The following is an 18,866-nucleotide window of genomic DNA, read 5'->3' as shown; positions in this document are numbered from 1 at the left end:
TACAGATGGGTAAAATGAGTACACCATAATCAAAATCACTAGGCAAGATTGACTATTACCTTGGCATTTTATTTAAATTTATTTTGGAGAAAATCTAATTTCTACATTTTCAGGTTTGATCACTGTCGGAGGATTTCCCATTTAATTACAAAAATAAAGTGCAGAAGATAGGAAAGCGGCCTGTAGCGTAGTGGTTAAGGTAAATGACTGAGACACGCGAGGTCGGTGGTTCTAATCCTGGTGTAGCCAAAATAAGATCGGCATGTGTAGTTGGGCCCTTGAGCAAGGCCCTTAACCCTGTATTGCTCCAGGGGAGGATTGTCTCCTGCTGAGTCTAATCAACTGTATGTTGCTCTGGATAAGAGCGTCTGCCAAATGCCAATAATGTAATGAAAGTATACCTCTTTTGTATGAAAAGACAAATGGATTCTTTGGGTTTCTGCTGTTTTCTTGGCAAATTTGGTGAGAACTAATATACAAAACCATTTTATTTAAAGTAGGCACCCCAAATAAAAAACCCAGCAAATGGTTTCTGCTTCATTCATTTTAATGTATTACACACAGCAATACTGAAAAAAACATGTCAGTAATCACTGATAATTCTACACAACTTTCTCAGAATTAGTGCTCATTAAATTATTAAATTATCACACACAAACATTTAGGGAATGCAATTATAGAGAACTGTGCAACAGCTGGTTTAATGGGATGAGGCTGTACGGCTGTCTTGTGGCTGGAGGATTCAATTACAGTCAAACCTTGTTTGTGAAAATGTTGGGCCCCTGTTTAAAGAATTGCACTTATTTTATCCTCCTTAGCCCATGACTGCAATTTATGTCCCACACCGTTTAAAGGTTGAAAAACATTATCAAAGGGAAACACGTTTACCACAGTGGAAAGATGGCCTTTTAAGGCCAAATATTAATCTTTTCTACAGTTTCATACATCTAAACCCTTATAAATGTTACGGTAAAAAAGTGGGGTTTTAATTTAAAAGGGAGGGGTTTCCCTATGCTATAATGCAAAATGCTCTCCCTGCAAACAAATCAAGTTCTGGTCCCAATAACATTTTCCCAGTTACGGTTTAGAATCCACTGTCAAACAAAGGGACACGTCTGGTTGCTGTAAGAGACCTTTCATTTTTTCATGAAACTTTTCTCTGTAGCGGTTAAACTCCATGATGCTTTCTGGCTTTTCTTCAACCCAAAACTTATCAAACTCATATGCAAAATAGCCTAATGAAGAAAGGGAGAAAAAGATTACAATGATTGATGTACCAAATCCACATACTACCAACTCAAAACTGAGCTGAAAAGCAACATTGACACACGGGCTGGGTTGTTTTCACAACTGCATTCTTCAACTTCAAGAGCCGTGTGTAGTCTCCAGCACAAGATGGCTGCTACCTCTCAATATTAAAGAATCCTAAGCACAGTTACTAAATGTTGCAAATAAGACCAGTCTGTAGCAAGTGTTCCTAAATTTACTGAAGTATGATAAATATGTTTATACCACAGCTGACCAACTCTGTTCCTGGAGATCTACCCTCCTGCTACTGTAGGTTTTCAAATTCACTCTAATTTGGCACACCCTGTTGTACCAATTAGAAGCTCAAGGAGATCTCAATGAGCTGTTGAATGAGGTGTGCTTTATGGACAGTGGTTAGCACCGATGCCACGCAAGAAGCAGGTTCCAGGTTTGAGTCCCGGCCAGGCTGTATCCTCTGCGTGTGGAGTTTCTCCCTGTATTCCAGTGGGTTTCCTCCGAGTACTCTACTTTCCTCCCATAAACCAAAGACATGTAGCCCAGGAACTGCAGAAAAGGTCTACAGGTGAAAATTAGCCTCCCTGGATAACTGCCACATTTACAGAAATGTCACTAATGTGCACAGACCTTGTTGGGCTTTAGAAAAAACTTTAACTTATCGTTTTTTTAAGTAAGCTTAATTATTACTAAAAAGATAGCAGATCTCCAGGAACACGGTTGGGCCACCCTGGTTTAGAAATCTGGCACACTCACAGTAGAGCTGGTGAAAATGCTCCATCTTTGGGCTCTGAAACGCTGTGTTGTAGAAGTGCGGTTTGAGAGCTCCGCTCCTCAGTAAGCTGAACACCATCTCCGTCAGGTTAATCCCCACTATCGCATAAGAGTATCTGCAACACAGCACACAGCAAACTTCCGTCAAAAGGCTCCGACAGCAATGCCTTTACTCGGACAACAAAACTTTGAATCCTTCCCAAATACATCTAGCACTACCTGCAATAGTTAGGTGCAATATAGGTTTAAATGGTGTACGGATATTGACCCATGTTACATAGATAAATGCTAAGTGGGTGTTTATTGGTCTCATGAGAAGGGAGCAAGGTATATACCCACAATACAGCAGTGAAGAGTTTATGGGTATTTACCCATGTTACTGTGATAAAGGGTGTGCAGGGATTTATCAGTCTAAGGAGCAGGGTATTTACCAACTTTGCAGGAATAGAGGAGTTTGCTGATCTTACCCCAGTTTGGGATGACCTGAATGAGATAGCACCTGCCGGGCAACATCAGTGTACTTCTCGCTAAAGAAACTGCAAGACCAAAACAAGAACAAAATGGCACATTAGAAAAGCTGCATAGCTACAAACCACAATCTTTCATTTGAATGTTATTCAAATGTAGCATTAACTCGTAGCAAAATATCTCAGACTTACATGAGATTTGTTAACCCCAGCATCCCCATTCCTCTGAAATCGGTCTTGGGGTCATCGCCTTGGAAACCAATATCTCCCCACTGCTTGGTAATTCTGGATTCCAGCTTTGTTGAGGGCATCAGCAAGTCCCACAGCTGCTTGAAACAAACAAAAAAAAGACTCACTAATAAGCAGACTGCCAGTGGTAAGACAGAAGGCTTTATAAGTTCTTATCTTAATTACTAATCTTAATACTTCACTGTACAAATGGGGGTACTTGCTACTTATGCAAGGATTGCTGAAATGATTCAGTAAGGATGTTCCTTTAACATTAACTTCCTTTGGCCTGAAGTAGCACAATATAGACAAATTTATCAGACCGGGGACAAATACATCATTGTTTTGGACTCAAATACTTTTCTACGCTTTACTGAACTTGTCTGGTGTACTGGTACCTGTGAAATACTCTTAGAAAGTGCAAAGCCTGCCTTCTGGTCCTCTTGGTTGGCTCAATTGCACCAGGAAAGATCAATCAAGCACAGAAAAGTATTTGAATTCAAAACAGTTACGTATTTGATGCAGGTCTGAAATGTATATGCATCTACACACACTGCCTGTGTGTGGTTTCGCTAAGCAAACACACAGATTGCTTAGCGAAACCACAGCACAAGTATAAATGAGAGAGAATAGCATTTCACGTATTAGAAAGAAAAAGAGAAAATGAAGATGAATGAGATTAATCAGGCTGGTGCCCTCACCCTCAGCAGCATGGTCTCATGGCTGTTATTTTCACAGTCAAAGGGCTGTTTCCTCAGCTCCTCCACAGAGCCATACAGTATCTTATATCCAGAGATCTGCATTAGACAAACCTGGAGACTCGTTTTAAACCTGGAACAGAGACAGGACAATGCACTTATGCTTAATGATACATTCACCATCAATCTCTGCATCCATTATCGCACAATGCAAACTAGACAAGGAACTTTACCTTGTAGCTTATTCCACTTGAATAAAGATTTTGAGATCAGACAGATAGCTGTGACTATGTCTGACTGCACGAGAGAGGGCTGGGAAACTTACGCTGGGTCTTTCTGTGATGACACCTTTTTTTCTTTCATTATAGCCATAGCACACTCCTCCACTTTGTCTTCTTCCGCACTAACAGCAGCTCTTAACACCTGACAGACAACAAAGTCACAGACGGCAGTCAACCTCACACTGGTTGCAGTCCGACACAGCTTATGGCAAATGAGCTCAACGTAGGAAACATTAATCATGTTGTCTCTAGCACTCTTTTTACTTGGGAGTTCTGTTAGAATGATTCCTACAGGAGAACAAGCTCATTCCAATCACTGATTTTTCTTATCTTTATTTTATTTTCCTTTTCCTGCTCCTAGCTCCACCCACCAGGAGAGGCTAGATCAAGAAGTGAAAATGTTGCAGATGGGGAGACATGGATCCACAGGTTGAATTTATATGTCATGCTTTCCGAAAAAAATACCTCCGCAAAGGATGTGCACGTTTCCTTGCTCAGGCAAGATTGGGAGTTCCTAACTTCTACTTCTAGCTCCCAGCAGGAACATTTAAAGGGTTTGAATGTCCTTAATCGATTGATTTCCAGGTCAGGAACAAGTTACAAAAAAAATTGGGCGATCAGACACGTAGACCACCTGCTGGTCAACTTTCCATATCGGGGTCAGTTATTGAAAGAATTGCAATTTCCTGCAAATTGAAGATCCTTCAAAATGCTTTCACAAGGGAGATTTCGTACAATCCTTAAATTAGAAAATTATGCTTTTCTGCTCGCTATCCTCAGTAACTACAACATGTCAATGAATCATCAAATAAGTATGGCAATATTTCAGCGGGTCCTAACTACAAACTACAAAGATGCTATAGTAAGACTGAAGACAAAACGTGGCATCTGAAATAAACAGATTCCCTTACCTTATTCTTTGAGGATTCTAGAGAGTATTCTGCAATGAAATTAAAGAAAACTGAAGTCGAATCTAGAATGTAGTTGCATCTTCAGAAGCACCAGTGTTATTATGTTATGTCAATAATCAGATAAGATTAACTGCACTAGTTAACATCAGATAATGCAATTCCTGCTTGAACTCATCTGTAAATTAGTCCTGTGTAAATCAGCTAAGTCGATCATTTACATTTAGTCAGTTTTTCTGTAAAGTTCCTTAAATAATGCTATTCCTGTGTGAGCTGCCACCGCGGGGTTTGAACCAAATGACATCAGATATATCAGGACCAGCTCTGATTTGACTTCCAATCTCCAGTCATAAAACCTGACAACACATCACTGCCCCACAGGCAACACATCCGCACATGGGCACCTGCCTGTGATGCATTTACAAGTTTAGGCACATTACCACATTGTAACATGTTCAGTTGTTGAGGCGTGTACATGTCCCACACACTTGTGACATGCTCATGTTTAAGGTGCCCCACCTGCTCGTAATGTCCTGGCAGCCCCTGGCCTGTATCCGCCACATATCCTCTGCAGCTCACATTTCCCTGTGAAGTGTCTGAGGAACCACTTAAACCAAAACCTCAGGAATGGCGTGAACAAATGCTGCCAAATATAGTCAAACATTTTCTGAAACAAAACAGAAGATTGGTTATAAAAATTATTTAGATCATTTTCACTGTCGTAACAAAATTCTGTTGCAACTATAGTACAACTAATTGTAATGAAAAATGAAACAACTGCCACACTCAGAACTAAAACATTTTTTTTTAAACGTTGGACCCAAGTCTTATACCAAACCAAGATTTCACCTCACTTCCTTAGTATTTTGTACAAAAGGAAATATATTGTTAAATATTTTCAAGCAAGCTATGAATCTGATAGGTCAGTCATAAACATCTGTGTGACTAGCTCTGACGAGAAATGATTCCATCTTGTCATTCTAACGTGAAAAATCAACATGCCAGCAAACTTTTCAAACTTGTCATGGCAGTGCAAAAAAGCCACAACTAACGGCCCTAAAACGTGTCTCCACACGTTAACGCCCAGAGCAGCACACCAACGCAGATAATTAACAACAGCTCCCGCTAACAGGACTGACAACGGCTCCCGTTAGAGACGCCACCGTGTAACGTCAGCTACCGCGATAGCCTATCATCATCTACTGCTGGCTAGTAAGTTACGAAAAATTCCGAAGAATACAAACCAGTTTGGTTATGAAATCTTATTTATTACTAATAAAAGCATTGCGTTACAGCTCAACTTAACGTGGCGCTCACAATCCCTGCATGGACCCAATCATGACTGGAGTCAAACAATAACAAAACTTAACCTCACGAGTTGACTTGAAACTATTTATCTAGCTACTTGGGATAGTGACTGAAATTGTTATTTTATTGATTTATTTATTTCTTTTATTTATTTATAAAAAATGCATAAATGCATAAGTTACCATTGTTCTGACTCGCTAGCTACCGTAAACTTGCTAATAATGTTAGATGTTAACGTTAGCTCATTTTATTCAGCTAGATAACGCTAACTACGCTAACAGTTACTTGAACATGTTAGCTACATTACCACATCTCCAGTGTTAGCGCGAAGTAGCCTGCCAGGTTGATTCAAGTATGTCGGTTAAATCTAATATTCTTGGCGAAATAATATTATTTAAGAAAGATTCATAAAGACAGAAAGGAAATTTTCCAAGTTGTCGCGTCCTCGGCATACAGTTGCAGTGGCAGAAGTGTGAAGCCAGGCAAACTAAAAATACGACTTCCGGTGTACTTTAACAGACTTAAAAATAAAAGACTATAAAACATGATTTTCAAGACTGAAATGCTTATTTGCCTTAACGTATTGCTTCTATAAATTCGACAACAACGCTTAATATAGGCTATAACGTTATTTTACAAGAGACTTAAGTTTAAACCTGTGGTTTACACACAATGGCACTGTATCGTCATGGAGCCTCGAATGACCTGGAACTGAAAAAATATTATAAGCCGTGAAGATAGGCGATGTTGAGAGTGGCTCCTTACTACATTTTCTGTCCACGGCACCTACAATTATTCAGATAACTGCACTGATGTTTGTGGGTTTCCCCCTACCTTTTACACCTGTCTATGTAATCAATAATGTCTATGGAGTCAAGAAAATATGCTGTTGAACTATGCATGCGGAAATAAATGTACACAGTGCAGTGTGGTAGGCCACGTTTATTTACAGTTGTAATTATCTGGTTGTAACTATCAACTATGTGACACCAGATCATAAAACGTTGGCCATAACTATGAAAACATTTCAAAACTTCTTAACTGTGTTGGCCATTACAGAAATTATTTTAAAATTGTCATGATTGTGTTTGTTTTGATTGTTGATATAGATGGTAGCCACATTAACGTACACAGATTGCAAGCCAGAAATAATAGCAATCTTTTTTTTTTTTTTTTTTTAATATCCATCTTCCTTTCACAAACGTTCAAGCTTGTTCAACATATTTCATCTTTTATAGCCCATCGCTGTAACATTTCCCACGGCGTTCTCAAAATGTAAGCAAAATGGTTAGAATGAAGTCTTTCTGGGCTCGATTAGGTGGGATGAATTTGTATCCACGACTCCGCCTCTCCAGATTCTTAAAAATATGATCGTCCCTAAACTCGCACTCGCTTCGTTTCTTTCTTCGTCATTTCACTGACTTGAAATGTAAAAGATACTGATTGACTGGTGTTTCTATTCTGTCAGTCATATTGTTTTCAACTGCAGTCATCAAGACTTCGGACACGGGTGTCGTTTTTAGCATCAACAATACAAGCCTATACAACACTTTAAGAAGTAGGAAGTAAAGTTGTGTTTTAGGCTAGCTCGCTAGCTAAAGTTATTGTACTCACATTATCTTTTTAGTTTCATTTAGTCAGCCAGGCTAGCAAGAATGGGACTTTTTGGCAAACACGAGAAAGACCCCAAAGCACAAGTAAGTATGTGTTTCCTTATAACTCTATTTGTTATGTAATTCTTTTGTAAAGGTGCAAATGAGAGCGTGGATTATCCACAATCACCTGTAGTTAGGTGGTATTAAACTGAAGGTAGGTCCACAGTGCTCGTTTAGGCTACTCTTGTCTAAACGTAGCTAAATACGTAAAATCCCCCAAAACATGACTTAATGGGTATGATAAAGAAGATAATACATTAGGCCTACATGAGGCTTAACGGCCAACTGCACCATGCCAGCTGGCATATAAGAAAAAAAGTTGTGGTGTACAAATTTATTAACACAATAACCAAAATAAGACTTGCTAAGGAAACATTTTAAAGCAGTTGGCTTTTCAGTCGGATAAAGTTCATGACAATTCAGGTTATTTGGCAGAGAAGGAAATCTGAAAAGGCAGCACAGTATCGTACGTCAAAGATGTGAGTGAAAAGCGTAACAACTCGATGAATTACAAAAATATACGTTGTGCACGTTAAGGGTGGTCGTGGTTTGGGAACTGGGCTTGCAACTTCAAGGTTGAACGTTTGAGTGTAATGTGCGCCCACCGTTGAGCAAGGGTCTAAATCTGCATTGGATCAGTCAATATCCAACTATGTAAAGAAATGATGTGTTTTTAAAAATATATATAAAGTTATATACGTTAGTAATATATAATATATATAGTAATGCATTATTAAAATGTGATTAATCATTTCTGCATCTGTAGGTCAGTGAATGGTCGGGCAAAATAAGGAAGGAGATGAGAGGGATGGACAGGCAAATTCGGGGTGAGTTTCGAGGGAAACCCCTTTTTCTGTGTGATGCACACACGCATATACACCCGAACACATTCTTGTCCTTTATGAGTGTGAGAATTTTAGTGTTTGTAATATTTGTGAGAGAGTTTGTGCAGTGTGTTGGAATGTGAGGTGTGTTTGTGAGCTTTGTAGAAGTGTATGGAGTGTTTTCAAGGCATATAGGAGAAACAGTGTGAGGTTTTTCAGGTGTGTAGAGATGTGAGGTTTGCTGTATTATGGCTCAGATATCCAGAGAGAGCAAGAAAAGGTGAAGCGATCCATCAAGGACGCGGCAAAGAAAGGTCAGCGGGATGTGTGTGTGATCCTGGCCAAGGAGATCATCCAGTCCAAGAAGGCGATCAGCAAACTGTACGCCACAAAAGCACACCTGAACTCTGTGTTGCTGAACATGAAGAACCAGCTCGGTGAGTATCTCCGGTATTATCTCCATTATGCTGCACAACAGGTGTGTGCCCTGGGTGTGGGTGAAATCCTACTGGATAAGAGAATGTCTGAAGTATAAATGCAAAATGTAAAACTGTTAATGTGCCTGCTTTTCATTTAACTGGATTTTGGAATTATTATTTTGCAGTGCTACACAGTTTGTGTGTATTGCTGGGCTGTCGCATAGGGTGCAGTGTGCTGTAATGCGGGGGGTATATGAGGTGAATTGAGTGGGTGGGGGTTTGCTGTGGGCTGTTTCAGCCGTGGCGCGAATGGCGGGGGCGATGCAGAAGAGTACAGAGGTGATGAAGGCCATGCAGAACCTGGTCAAAATCCCCGAGGTCCAGGCCACCATGAGGGAACTCTCCAAGGAGATGACCAAGGTCTGTACTGCCAACGAAACACAGACCACACCGAGAGCTTTAAAAAAATAAATAAATGAATAAATGAATAAATGAATAAATGAATAAATGAATAAATGAATAAATAAATCTAGCCAATGCTTTTTTCCACAGCTTATGTCACATACAGTTGATTAGACTAAGCAGGGAGCAATCCCTCCTGGAGCAATGCAGGGTTAAGGGCCTTCAATGGCCCAAAAGCTGTGTGGATCATATCATGGCTACACTGGTTGAACCACCAACCTTCCAGGTCCTGTTATTCACCTGAGCCATCATTCTACAGGCTGCCCCAGGAATTGCGACAGTTGAGTCAAGAAGTATCAGATCTGGCCCTTGAATCCAAGTCCAGAACTGGGTTTCTTTTCTCCCTGGGTATTTAACTAAACAAGTAGTGCTATGGATTGGCCTGATCTTCACACCTGGGGTAGAGGGAGGGTGGAAAACCAGCAGTGCTCAGCCCTCAAGGACCATGATTTGATGATCCCAAGCTTACATTCTCCTTTTTGGAGTTTGGATAGACTTCTGGCAGTCCCTGCCTCTATAGCCAAAATGTTTTGCATTATTAGAGGTTGGGTTGATTGCCATGAAATGTGATTCATGCATGCCATACCTCTCACTGAAGCATGTCTCTATGTTCATGGGGATACATGGAAAACCTTGGGCACCACAAGCAATAGAATCCACAAGACATTAAAATCTTTTGGTTAGAAAGGCCTAAATTAAAATTGTAACATGAGCATTAAGTCCAGCATAATCATTGTGTTTTCCCTGGTTAGGTAATGACATATGTTAATTGTAAAGTGAGTTATTTTTTGTTAATTTTTTTTATTTTTTATTTTTGTGTCTGGTTTGGTAATGATGTATGCTAATTGCAGGGTGTGTGCAAAGTTATTGTGATGTCATGTGGTGTAATGACTGTTCTTCAGGCCGGCATCATTGAGGAGATGATGGAGGACACCTTTGAAAACATGGAGGATGAGGACATGGAGGAGGCTGCAGATGCTGAGGTTGAAAAGATCCTCTTTGACATTACAGCAGGTAAAGAATGTTCTGGAATTATGTCTATTTCAACAAACTTCCCCATATTGCATTTTTAAGAAAAAGCTGAAGACCCTCTTTGGTATCACAGAGTATACCTCAACCTCACAGCATTACATGTGCCACCCCTATCCACACACCATCTTGTGAAAGCAGTCAAGATGGCGTTCTAATTCTTGCAGAAGATAATTTGTAAGGCCTTAAATTGTGTCAGGCGTTCAGGCGTGCTTGGCAAAGTTCTCACAGGTGGTGTAAATCGGTGGTTCTCAAACCTCCTCAGGAACCCCCAGCTGGATCCAGGTATTTGATATGTTCAATCTCAAGCAGACCTATTCCAGCCCTTAATGAGTTGCATCAGGTGTGCTTGAGGTGGAACACATCAACTACCTGGATCCTGCTTGGGGTCTTCGGGCCTGAGGGGAGGTTTGAGAACCACTGGCGTAAATGCTTCTGATGTGCTCAAATGCAAATTTCACACAGCTGGTGTGGTTTGTGTTTCTGATGTGTTTGGCAAAGCAAAGTTCACACAGGTTAAGCAAAGTTCACATGGGTGATGATTGTGTTTCTGATGTGTTCGGTAAATCGAGGTTCACACAGGTAAATCGAGGTTCACACAGGTAAAGCGAGGTTCACACAGGTGCTGTTTGTGTCACAGGTGCACTCGGTAAAGCTCCCAGTAACGTGACCGATGCCCTTCCGGAGCTGGAGCCTGCTGGAGCTGCAGCAGAGCCAGAAGAAGAGGAGGAGGACCTTGACGAGATGCAGGAGAGGCTGGCTGCCCTGCGGAGCTGAATGGACCCAGTGTCTCAGATGCAGACCCAGGCCTTGTATCCAGTTCCTGTGTCCCTCCCAGTCCCAAACCCAATCCCAGTCTTTGTTTCTCTGCTCACACAGACCCTTTAAGGGCACAGACTTTTTCATGAGGGCTTTTACTCTCTTTCACATTTTTGAAACACACTGCACTATGAACGGTGGCGTCATCTCTGTGCGCCATCTCTGAAATGCACCAAACCTTAAATGGCGGCATCATCTCTGCACGCCGTACCAGAAACACACTGAATGGCGACATCATCTAAACTTGCTGAAAGATCTGCTGTATCAGAATTCTGGACATATTTTTCATTGACTGATTCTTGAGTGTTTCCAAAACACTAAAAATGGAATTAATCCCCAATCCCTGTACATACATGTGTGTGTCTGTGTGTGCATGCCTGTATGTGTGTGTGTGTGTGTGTGTTTGCGTGTGTGCCTTTTATATGAAATCTTTTTATGGTGGATTGAGTTTAGCCTTCTGCTATTTTAGCCTTTTGCTACTTTTGCTATGTTATCAATCATTGAGATAAAACTGTCATTGTAATAGTAGAAGTGCACAGTTGTAATATTGTAACAGCAGAACTGCAGAACACCCATCTGTACACTGCCTAAGTGGTAGACTTAGGCAGTGTACTGCTGCCACCTGAGGCCAGCAGAAGCTGTGGCTGTATGGGTGGGCTGGCCTGGGTCAATTACCTAATTGGATTCAAATAATTTTCTGTGCTAAATTGATATTACCTGATGCAAGAGGTCCAGGGTTTGCACTTTTTGAGAGTATTTCATAGGTTCCAATACACCAGACAAGCTCAGTAAAACAACTGTGTATTTGACCCTGGTCCGTCGGCGGGGCACAGGGCACCTGTGAAGGGAAAAGATCCCACTGTCTCACAGGGCCAGCAGCACCGGGCCCCTGTGCCCCAACCACCTGCACATCCAGCTAAGCCAAACAACATTGGGAGACAACCTGCTTATGCTCGTAGGAAACATATTTTTTCAGAGGGATGTTATGTTAAAATAAGTACAGTACATTTCACTGAGAAAACTTTAAAAATTTAAAAACTTAGTCTTTATTAAAGAAAATGAACTATTTAAATGGTGAATAGGTGGGTTGTTATTAATTTTTTTGAGAATATAGTTTTAAATTGTGCAAATTTAGGATAAATAAGCTTATAATGGGTGCGTTCCTTCCCAGAGCCCTAACACTATCTGTTGAATGTTCAGAATGTACTAATAAACTGCCAAAAAAATAAATCTACATTTCCAAACTACACTGTGATATCTGCAACACTCTATTTGACACAGGGAAACATTGGGTAGACTGTGTCAACATTCCACAATGCATCAAACAGAAGTCCTTCCAGTATTCCATCAAGATGTCATTAACATAATTCAGGTTGTGGTTGAATTATTATTCAAATATTCCACCAACTTTTCATGGTTTGCCTGTCTTGTTGGCTATTAATTCCACCAACTTCTGCGGCAACACATTCTCATCATAAGCTTCTACATCAGCTTCTGTTAGTTTTGCTGTTAGTCTTCACCAATGCAATTCCCAGACCTGGAACTTGGCTTGGTCTAAAACCACTCCATTAGTACACTGGGGAATTTCTGTGCTTTCGGCATGATATTGGCTGGATGCACATCCTTAGCCCTTCAGCATTTCACTCTTACAAGGATAGGAATGGTTGCAATGACAGTCTATTGCTCTTTTGAAGCTGGGGAATGCGGCAGCCCCTGCCCCTGTCCCACTGTTGTTATGCTATCCACTTTTACAGGTTCTCAAGAACTCGCATGCTTTCCTTTGTCTGCGCCAGTGGTGTAGGGGTATCATGCAAGATTCCCATTCTTGCGACCCGGGTTCGATTCCCGGCTGGCGCAATTAATCTTCCTTGGACTGGTTCCTTTTGCACCTTACATTCCCCAAACTTTCATGTATAAGGCAAATTGAATGACCTTATACACATTCCCTCGGTTCCTCAGCGCCCCTCTCCTCACTTCCTTTTCTTGTGTCCTCCGATGGGTGGAACTAGGTGGGAGGAAAGGACACAAAGGGTGCGTAAATTCACTCTGAAAATCTGCTCTGATTTCAGAGCAGGACCATCCGAGTGCTCTGAATTTCTGAATGTCCCAGGTGCACTCCGGCACTCTCAGAGCGTATTTACGAACACACCCAAAAGAAAGGAAGCAAGGATAAGAGATTGGAAAGAGCCCAAAGTTCTGGATAATAGGTTTTGTAATGCTTTTGCAAATTGTGTCAAGACAATGGCTCTTATGCAAATGCAAGACACTCTTTTTGTGCTGTTCCATCACAAGGATTTCCCAACTGTTCTGTGTCACATCAAAGGTTCGATTCCCAGTCAGGGAACGCCCTTTTGATATGGCATGCATAGTTTTATCTGACATAATGTGGCTTACATAACCTCTCTAAACATAAAGCACCTAATTAAGACAAATGCTTGTTAATGCTAACTGCTAAACCAGCATACACAGGCCCCCCTGGACCGAGTTCGGGAACCACTGCTCTACTTTCCACGCCCACGCAATTCCGGGTATAATCGTCAATCGTTCGATTACGCAATGTGAATTATGCAGTGAACATGGACCCTACCGTGTGGGTGTTTGGCAGTTTCCTTCCCTGGTGGTCTAGTGGTTAGGATTCGGCGCTCTCACCGCCGCGGCCCGGGTTCGATTCCCGGTCAGGGAATGACCTTTTCATGATTTGCCTTACTTGTTGGCTCGTCCACCAACCCATGTGACAACTAAAGCCGGATTTATACTTCTACGCCGGCTCTACGCAGAGGCTACGGCGTAGCGTACGTGTAGCCGCGTCCCCTGCGGGGTAGCCTGACGCTTGAGTGACGTTATGGCTTAGTTCCATCCTCCTTTAACAGAGGACAACGAAAACCACTTTAAAAAAGAAAAACATGTGGTCACAACAAAGTTTTACTCACTAATTTCCTTCCCAACATAGAATCCAGCACGGTCTCATATTTTAAAAAGGCGCTACTTCGCACTACTTTACATTTAAGTTCGCAATTCAGCATCCCACCACTAGATGGTATTAAAGCCATACAACGTTATACTTTCGCTGAATTTCAAGTAAAAATTTGTAGCTATGGACGGTATTAAGTTACTAGAAAAGAGTGTGTTGATGAGCTACAGTTCATTTATTGACTGCAATATACTGGCATTCCATATTTGTAATGTGTGACAATTAAACACTTCTCTAATAATATGTACAGTTTTTAACCATACATACCAATGAAATCAGCTTCAACTGGAACTGCGTGCTAATGTCATTCATGTGCATTTTTGGTCTCATCTGAAATTAACATTATGTCCATTTGAAATGGATTATCCCAAGCAGGTATTGAAATTGGTTTATTTCAAAGCCTGCTTGGCTTAATTGTCTAGCGGAAGCGAATACAACTGACGACAAAAATACTGTCATCTTAGGAACCTGATCTAAAATTTGTACACAGTCCAAAGGATGTGAAGGATCATGGAACATTATCATAAACTGCTATAGAATATGTCTCCGCAGTGCTGTCCTTATAATAGAGGGTGTGAATTTACTTAAAGTGACATTAGTAACTAAAGCACAGGTTATGTAAACCACCTCATTGATAATACCAACCTCACCTGCAGACACACCTATGTGAATGTTGAAAACTAGCTTTCAGTCTCTAGTTTGTACAGAAGTTGCCTAGTTTGCATATTTGTACACTTAATAATGCACACGTAGTAATGTCAAATCGAGATATTTTTTTAATTAATTTAATTAAAAAACAATATTTCCATTTTGTATTTTATAGGAGAATTCCCATTTGTTGTTGCAATATTGTTTTATTAGAGATTTTCCTTCCACTTTCCGTTCAGATGTGAGGAAAATCCCAAAAGAAATGCAGTTTGCAGAAACTCCGACACTGGTTCAAGTATGAACTATGTGATGTCACGACAACGTCACACAAAATGTGGTGGCTGGCAATGCGCAGCCTCCGTATTCACTGGCAAATGCGCGCAAGATGAAGGTTGCCAGAGTTCTGATAATTCCGCATTTGTGCTGTTCATGGTCTTTCAAAACAGGCAGGTGGCAAAACTGTCTTTAATTATAAATATGCATCTTTCCGTAACATAATATACATACCGGATAATGTTATTCTGGCAGCACACTGTGTTATGGCGTTTGGTTAGTATTTGAGTCGTCTATACAATATCGTGGTGCTTATAAAATAAATTACTTGCTTGACTAGAAATCTATTTATTTGTTACAAAAAGTAATTATTGTTATTAAATTCAAAAGCACATCGTTCTGAAATAATGCACTTTTTTAAAACCGAAAGTTGTGTTCTGACATAGGGTATACCCTAGATAACTAATGTCAGTTTATTTGGTACTCCGCTGTAATTCTGATCGGCCTGGATAAGATCAAATAGGAGAGGAAAAGGAATTGGGAAAATATCAACCGATGCCAAGGAAAATCCCCCATTAACTCTGTACCGCCACCCAATCTGGACACCTTCTGTGGAGCGGGTATTACAATGTGTGACGTCATTCAAGAAGGATGCCGTTCCTCATTGTATGAGGGTAAGGGCGGCCGGTTCATAGTTTCATGAATCGTAAGACGTTCATTTTGACGGTAATAACTCAAAAGGCTTAATCGATAAGAAGCGCAATGACATTTTTCGCAAGCACATAACTGAAACGATTGGGATGTTTTTTGGACAACGTCAAGACACAGTTGTTTTTTGAAAAGGCCGGTTAAATTCTCCGCCGCCGCCAGCCAATCGGAAGTGAGTATTTTTCGCGCTGATTGGGATTAGTGCTTCCCGCAGCATAGAATCGAGTTCACACAGTCAGCGCTGGAAAGATGCTACAAACAGGTTATTTTTAAATTTTATTATGTCATTAACTGTTATTTGTGAACTGAATATCCACAATGACACCGAACACGCTTCCCTGATGAATAAAACGAGGGAAGGTCATATGTATATTTCAATCGGTCCTTTAGCCGCGGGTTAGTCATTCTGTGGTAGCCATCCAGCTAACGTCCCATTCACACTGAGCGATTTAGGTACTTGAAATATGCAATTTTATTTGGAACTTCTCGACATACAGCTAAAGTTAGCTAGCTAGCACGTCGCATTTCATTGGAGATCAGACGAATCGCTTTGTAATTTCTGATTTGGTATCGTTTGGCCTTCCTTACAATTAGCTAGTTAAATAATGTTAGCTAAGGGAATTTATATTTGTTTGCTATTGCAAGCGATATTGTTAGTTGGCTAACGTTAGCTAGCTTGCTAACTAGGGAGCTAACCATTCATGCGGTAAGTACTGCTTATGTCTCAAGTGAGCCAGGATATACTAAACGCATTGGTAAGTGATTTTTGGCTTGACCTGCTCTATTAGTGTCAGATAATTACAAGGCTGTACGTAACCTGCTTAGTCAAAATGGCCATTGAAGTAACGTTGGGCTAGGCATTTCTTTTCGGCGACTGCCTGCTGTAGTGGCATATTAGCCGTCTAAATGGATAGTATGTTAGCGATAGCTGCAGTGCTAGATGCAGTTGTAGCAATGCTAGTTTGCCGAATGGACTTATAATGTAAGTATACATTTTTTTCCACGTAACGTAGTTATAGTTACTTAACTTGTGAAAGAGGAATGCATCAATACAGTCTGAACTATCGTGTCAGCTAAGTTAACTCGGCTGACGTTAAATGTAACTAAGTTAAATGAAACTGAGGATGAATAACGTTGCATGAAGATGAATTAATATTTGGCGATGTCTAAAAATACCACGACCAACAGGAACCGCCCCGCTGTAAGGGAAAAATATAACTTTGCTAAACTGAGCTTGGTAGAGAACTAGCTACTTTGATTACTGAACGTCTGTAAATAGGTTTTAGTGGGCATTGTTTTGTTAACCTGCTGGCCAGTTAAATATGCAACGAGCTCAATTGAATTGTATTCTGATGTAGATGCTAGCTATTGCCGTTATTTTCGTAGATGGATTGTTTTACCGTTATATGAACCAGCAATTTCACTTTAATCTCTTAACTTTAAGACATGTTAATATACTACGTGCACTGTGATTGTACTAATTTAGCAGAACGTATGTGTAGCTATTGATGCACATCGGGCTCCGTTTGAATGGGAGGCCATCTTTAGCAAGACAGCGGCCCCCCCCGCAGTGTCAACTTAAGCAAGCAGCAGTCCGCTTTGCAAAGCCGGATAGCTCGCCTGGTCCTCTACCCAGTAGCCCTACTAACCATAATTTAAATATGAATAGCTTCTTAAGCGCAACTTAAAAGGATGTCCACGCCGCATTCGTAGATTTGCGAAAAGTATTTTTTTCTGGTAAGTTATAACGCTAACCACAATGTCAGGTGAAAACAATAATGTTTCTAAATAAGGATGCATAGAGCAACGTTTAAAAAATAAATAAATATATATGTCTGTATATTTTTTTTTGTTTGTTTTTTTTTGTTTTTTGCAGGACGCACGTCTTATTTGCGTGACCAGTTAAATTACCATGGGAAAAACGCTAGTTCTTTGGTTTGGATGTTTTTTTAAGATGCTTTGGATGCTGGTGCATCTTACTTTTTCGGACCAGAGAGGCTGATTAAAATGCATGTTGTTGCCCATTTCCTCCTGACATCCGGCGCCATAATGGCCGGCCTCCACACGGACACCTGTCCCGTATCTTTCATGCCTATCAGAGTCGGTCAACACATTCGCTTATATTTGCTAAATGTTAACATACTCCCGTTCCAAGTCTTTCATGTCATTATTTTATACCAGGGGCTACACCCTGCCCATTCCGAGTTGGTGACACTTCCAGGTGGGATTTAAAAAAGCTATTTTGCCGTGCATTGTTTCGTGAACTACACACGGGCACGATTACAATGGCGTAAACCCAGACTATTTTGTTGTTCACTATTTTTTTGGAGAAAAAATAGAAACGATATCAGTTATTTAAAAGAAATTACTCTTGAATTAGCTCGCTGCTAGCTATATTTCTTGCTTACCGCATCTTTGAACTGTGCTGACCGCTGGTTTTACAGGGATATCAATGGTAATGCAGCGAAACTGGTCAAATCCACGTTTTGGTCATAATGTAAGGCTTTCAACCTTCTGGGATCATACCGCGGTGCTGTTGTAATACTTATTTCCAGCTTCAGTTGCTTCAGATTGCTTTGCTGATAAAAACATTGTACTTTGATGTACTAAAGCCTTTTTAAAGGCACATTTTCTCATTTAACATTAGTGGAGCTCTGAGAATGCATGTTGCCTAGCAACTTAGCTGGCAGCTCATTTTGCCAAGTTCCCTCTACTGTGTGGCCACAGGACTGCTCTGTGTGTGTGGCCTTCCCTTGGCTAAGTTAGATAACAGCATTTTTACTAAAATCATTTGGAGACACTGAAGCCATGCTACTGTAATCTAAAAGTTAAATTAGTTATTATGTTAGCCATACGGTGCAGCTTTTTGCCACTGTAGCCCTTCTAAGCCAAGCTGTGTAGCTAGTTTGCCTATCGTTGCCACCCATCTAGTGCTAGCTGCTGCCAAAATTGATGCATATCATGTATCATGATTTTTACCAAAACATATTACATTCTGGGTAGTATTGAGTTTTAAAAGGCTTCCCAGGATCCCATTTCCTCAAATTGGTGGCTGGGTTGAACTAATATAGTTTACTGAAATGGTCTTGTGTGCATATTTGTATTTTATGCAATTATGTTTTAATTATGGG

At 40.6% G+C, this 18,866-nt stretch overlaps 2 protein-coding genes and 2 non-coding genes across 7 annotated transcripts; 3 read left to right on the top strand and 1 right to left on the bottom strand.

The window, feature by feature from the left end:
- Nucleotides 1-529: 529 nt before the first annotated feature.
- elmod2 (ELMO/CED-12 domain containing 2) lies at nt 530-6,743 on the bottom strand. 3 transcript variants are annotated; one of them, XM_061245211.1, is made up of 9 exons: nt 6,235-6,573; nt 5,139-5,286; nt 4,623-4,651; nt 3,756-3,853; nt 3,434-3,563; nt 2,697-2,830; nt 2,505-2,573; nt 2,020-2,153; nt 530-1,235 (listed from the first exon to the last, which is right to left on the bottom strand). In XM_061245211.1, the coding sequence occupies exons 2-9, from the start codon at nt 5,281-5,283 to the stop codon at nt 1,078-1,080; spliced, it is 897 nt and encodes a 298-aa protein (XP_061101195.1). In that variant the 5' UTR covers nt 5,284-5,286; nt 6,235-6,573; the 3' UTR covers nt 530-1,077. The 3 variants fall into 3 exon arrangements, with proteins under 3 accessions (XP_061101195.1, XP_061101194.1, XP_061101192.1); XM_061245210.1 differs by lacking the exon at nt 6,235-6,573 and adding an exon at nt 6,599-6,743 and having other exon boundaries at nt 1,093-1,812; XM_061245208.1 differs by having other exon boundaries at nt 1,093-1,812; nt 6,235-6,581.
- Nucleotides 5,698-12,382, top strand: LOC133130552 (charged multivesicular body protein 3-like). Of its 2 annotated transcripts, XM_061245213.1 has the most exons (7): nt 5,698-5,831; nt 7,555-7,624; nt 8,349-8,409; nt 8,664-8,843; nt 9,124-9,245; nt 10,190-10,301; nt 10,957-12,382. In XM_061245213.1, the coding sequence occupies exons 2-7, from the start codon at nt 7,583-7,585 to the stop codon at nt 11,091-11,093; spliced, it is 654 nt and encodes a 217-aa protein (XP_061101197.1). In that variant the 5' UTR covers nt 5,698-5,831; nt 7,555-7,582; the 3' UTR covers nt 11,094-12,382. The 2 variants fall into 2 exon arrangements, with proteins under 2 accessions (XP_061101197.1, XP_061101196.1); XM_061245212.1 differs by lacking the exon at nt 5,698-5,831 and having other exon boundaries at nt 7,105-7,624.
- A 539-nt stretch (nt 12,383-12,921) lies between these two features.
- trnag-ccc (transfer RNA glycine (anticodon CCC)) lies at nt 12,922-12,992 on the top strand. The gene has a single exon. It is a non-coding gene; the product is annotated as a tRNA-Gly (tRNA).
- A 754-nt stretch (nt 12,993-13,746) lies between these two features.
- Nucleotides 13,747-13,818, top strand: trnae-cuc (transfer RNA glutamic acid (anticodon CUC)). Its single transcript has one exon. It is a non-coding gene; the product is annotated as a tRNA-Glu (tRNA).
- Nucleotides 13,819-18,866: the final 5,048 nt, after the last annotated feature.

Source organism: Conger conger, chromosome 6 (genome assembly GCF_963514075.1).
Source record: "Conger conger chromosome 6, fConCon1.1, whole genome shotgun sequence".
Classification (NCBI taxonomy): Eukaryota; Metazoa; Chordata; class Actinopteri; order Anguilliformes; family Congridae; genus Conger; species Conger conger.
This window is presented reverse-complemented; position numbering and strand designations above follow the sequence as displayed.

Excerpts from the sequence above, each read along its gene's own strand:
- elmod2 (XM_061245210.1), bottom strand. The coding sequence starts at position 5,283 with ATGTTTGACTATATTTGGCAGCATTTGTTCACGCCATTCCTGAGGTTT. Across the intron at positions 3,854-4,622 it reads TAGAATCCTCAAAGAATAAG|GTGTTAAGAGCTGCTGTTAG; the intron begins GTAAGGGAATCT and ends GTTGTCTGTCAG. Across the intron at positions 3,564-3,755 it reads TCATCACAGAAAGACCCAGC|GTTTAAAACGAGTCTCCAGG; the intron begins GTAAGTTTCCCA and ends TCTCTGTTCCAG.
- LOC133130552 (XM_061245213.1), top strand. The coding sequence starts at position 7,583 with ATGGGACTTTTTGGCAAACACGAGAAAGACCCCAAAGCACAA. Across the intron at positions 7,625-8,348 it reads AGAAAGACCCCAAAGCACAA|GTCAGTGAATGGTCGGGCAA; the intron begins GTAAGTATGTGT and ends CTGCATCTGTAG. Across the intron at positions 8,844-9,123 it reads GAACATGAAGAACCAGCTCG|CCGTGGCGCGAATGGCGGGG; the intron begins GTGAGTATCTCC and ends GGGCTGTTTCAG.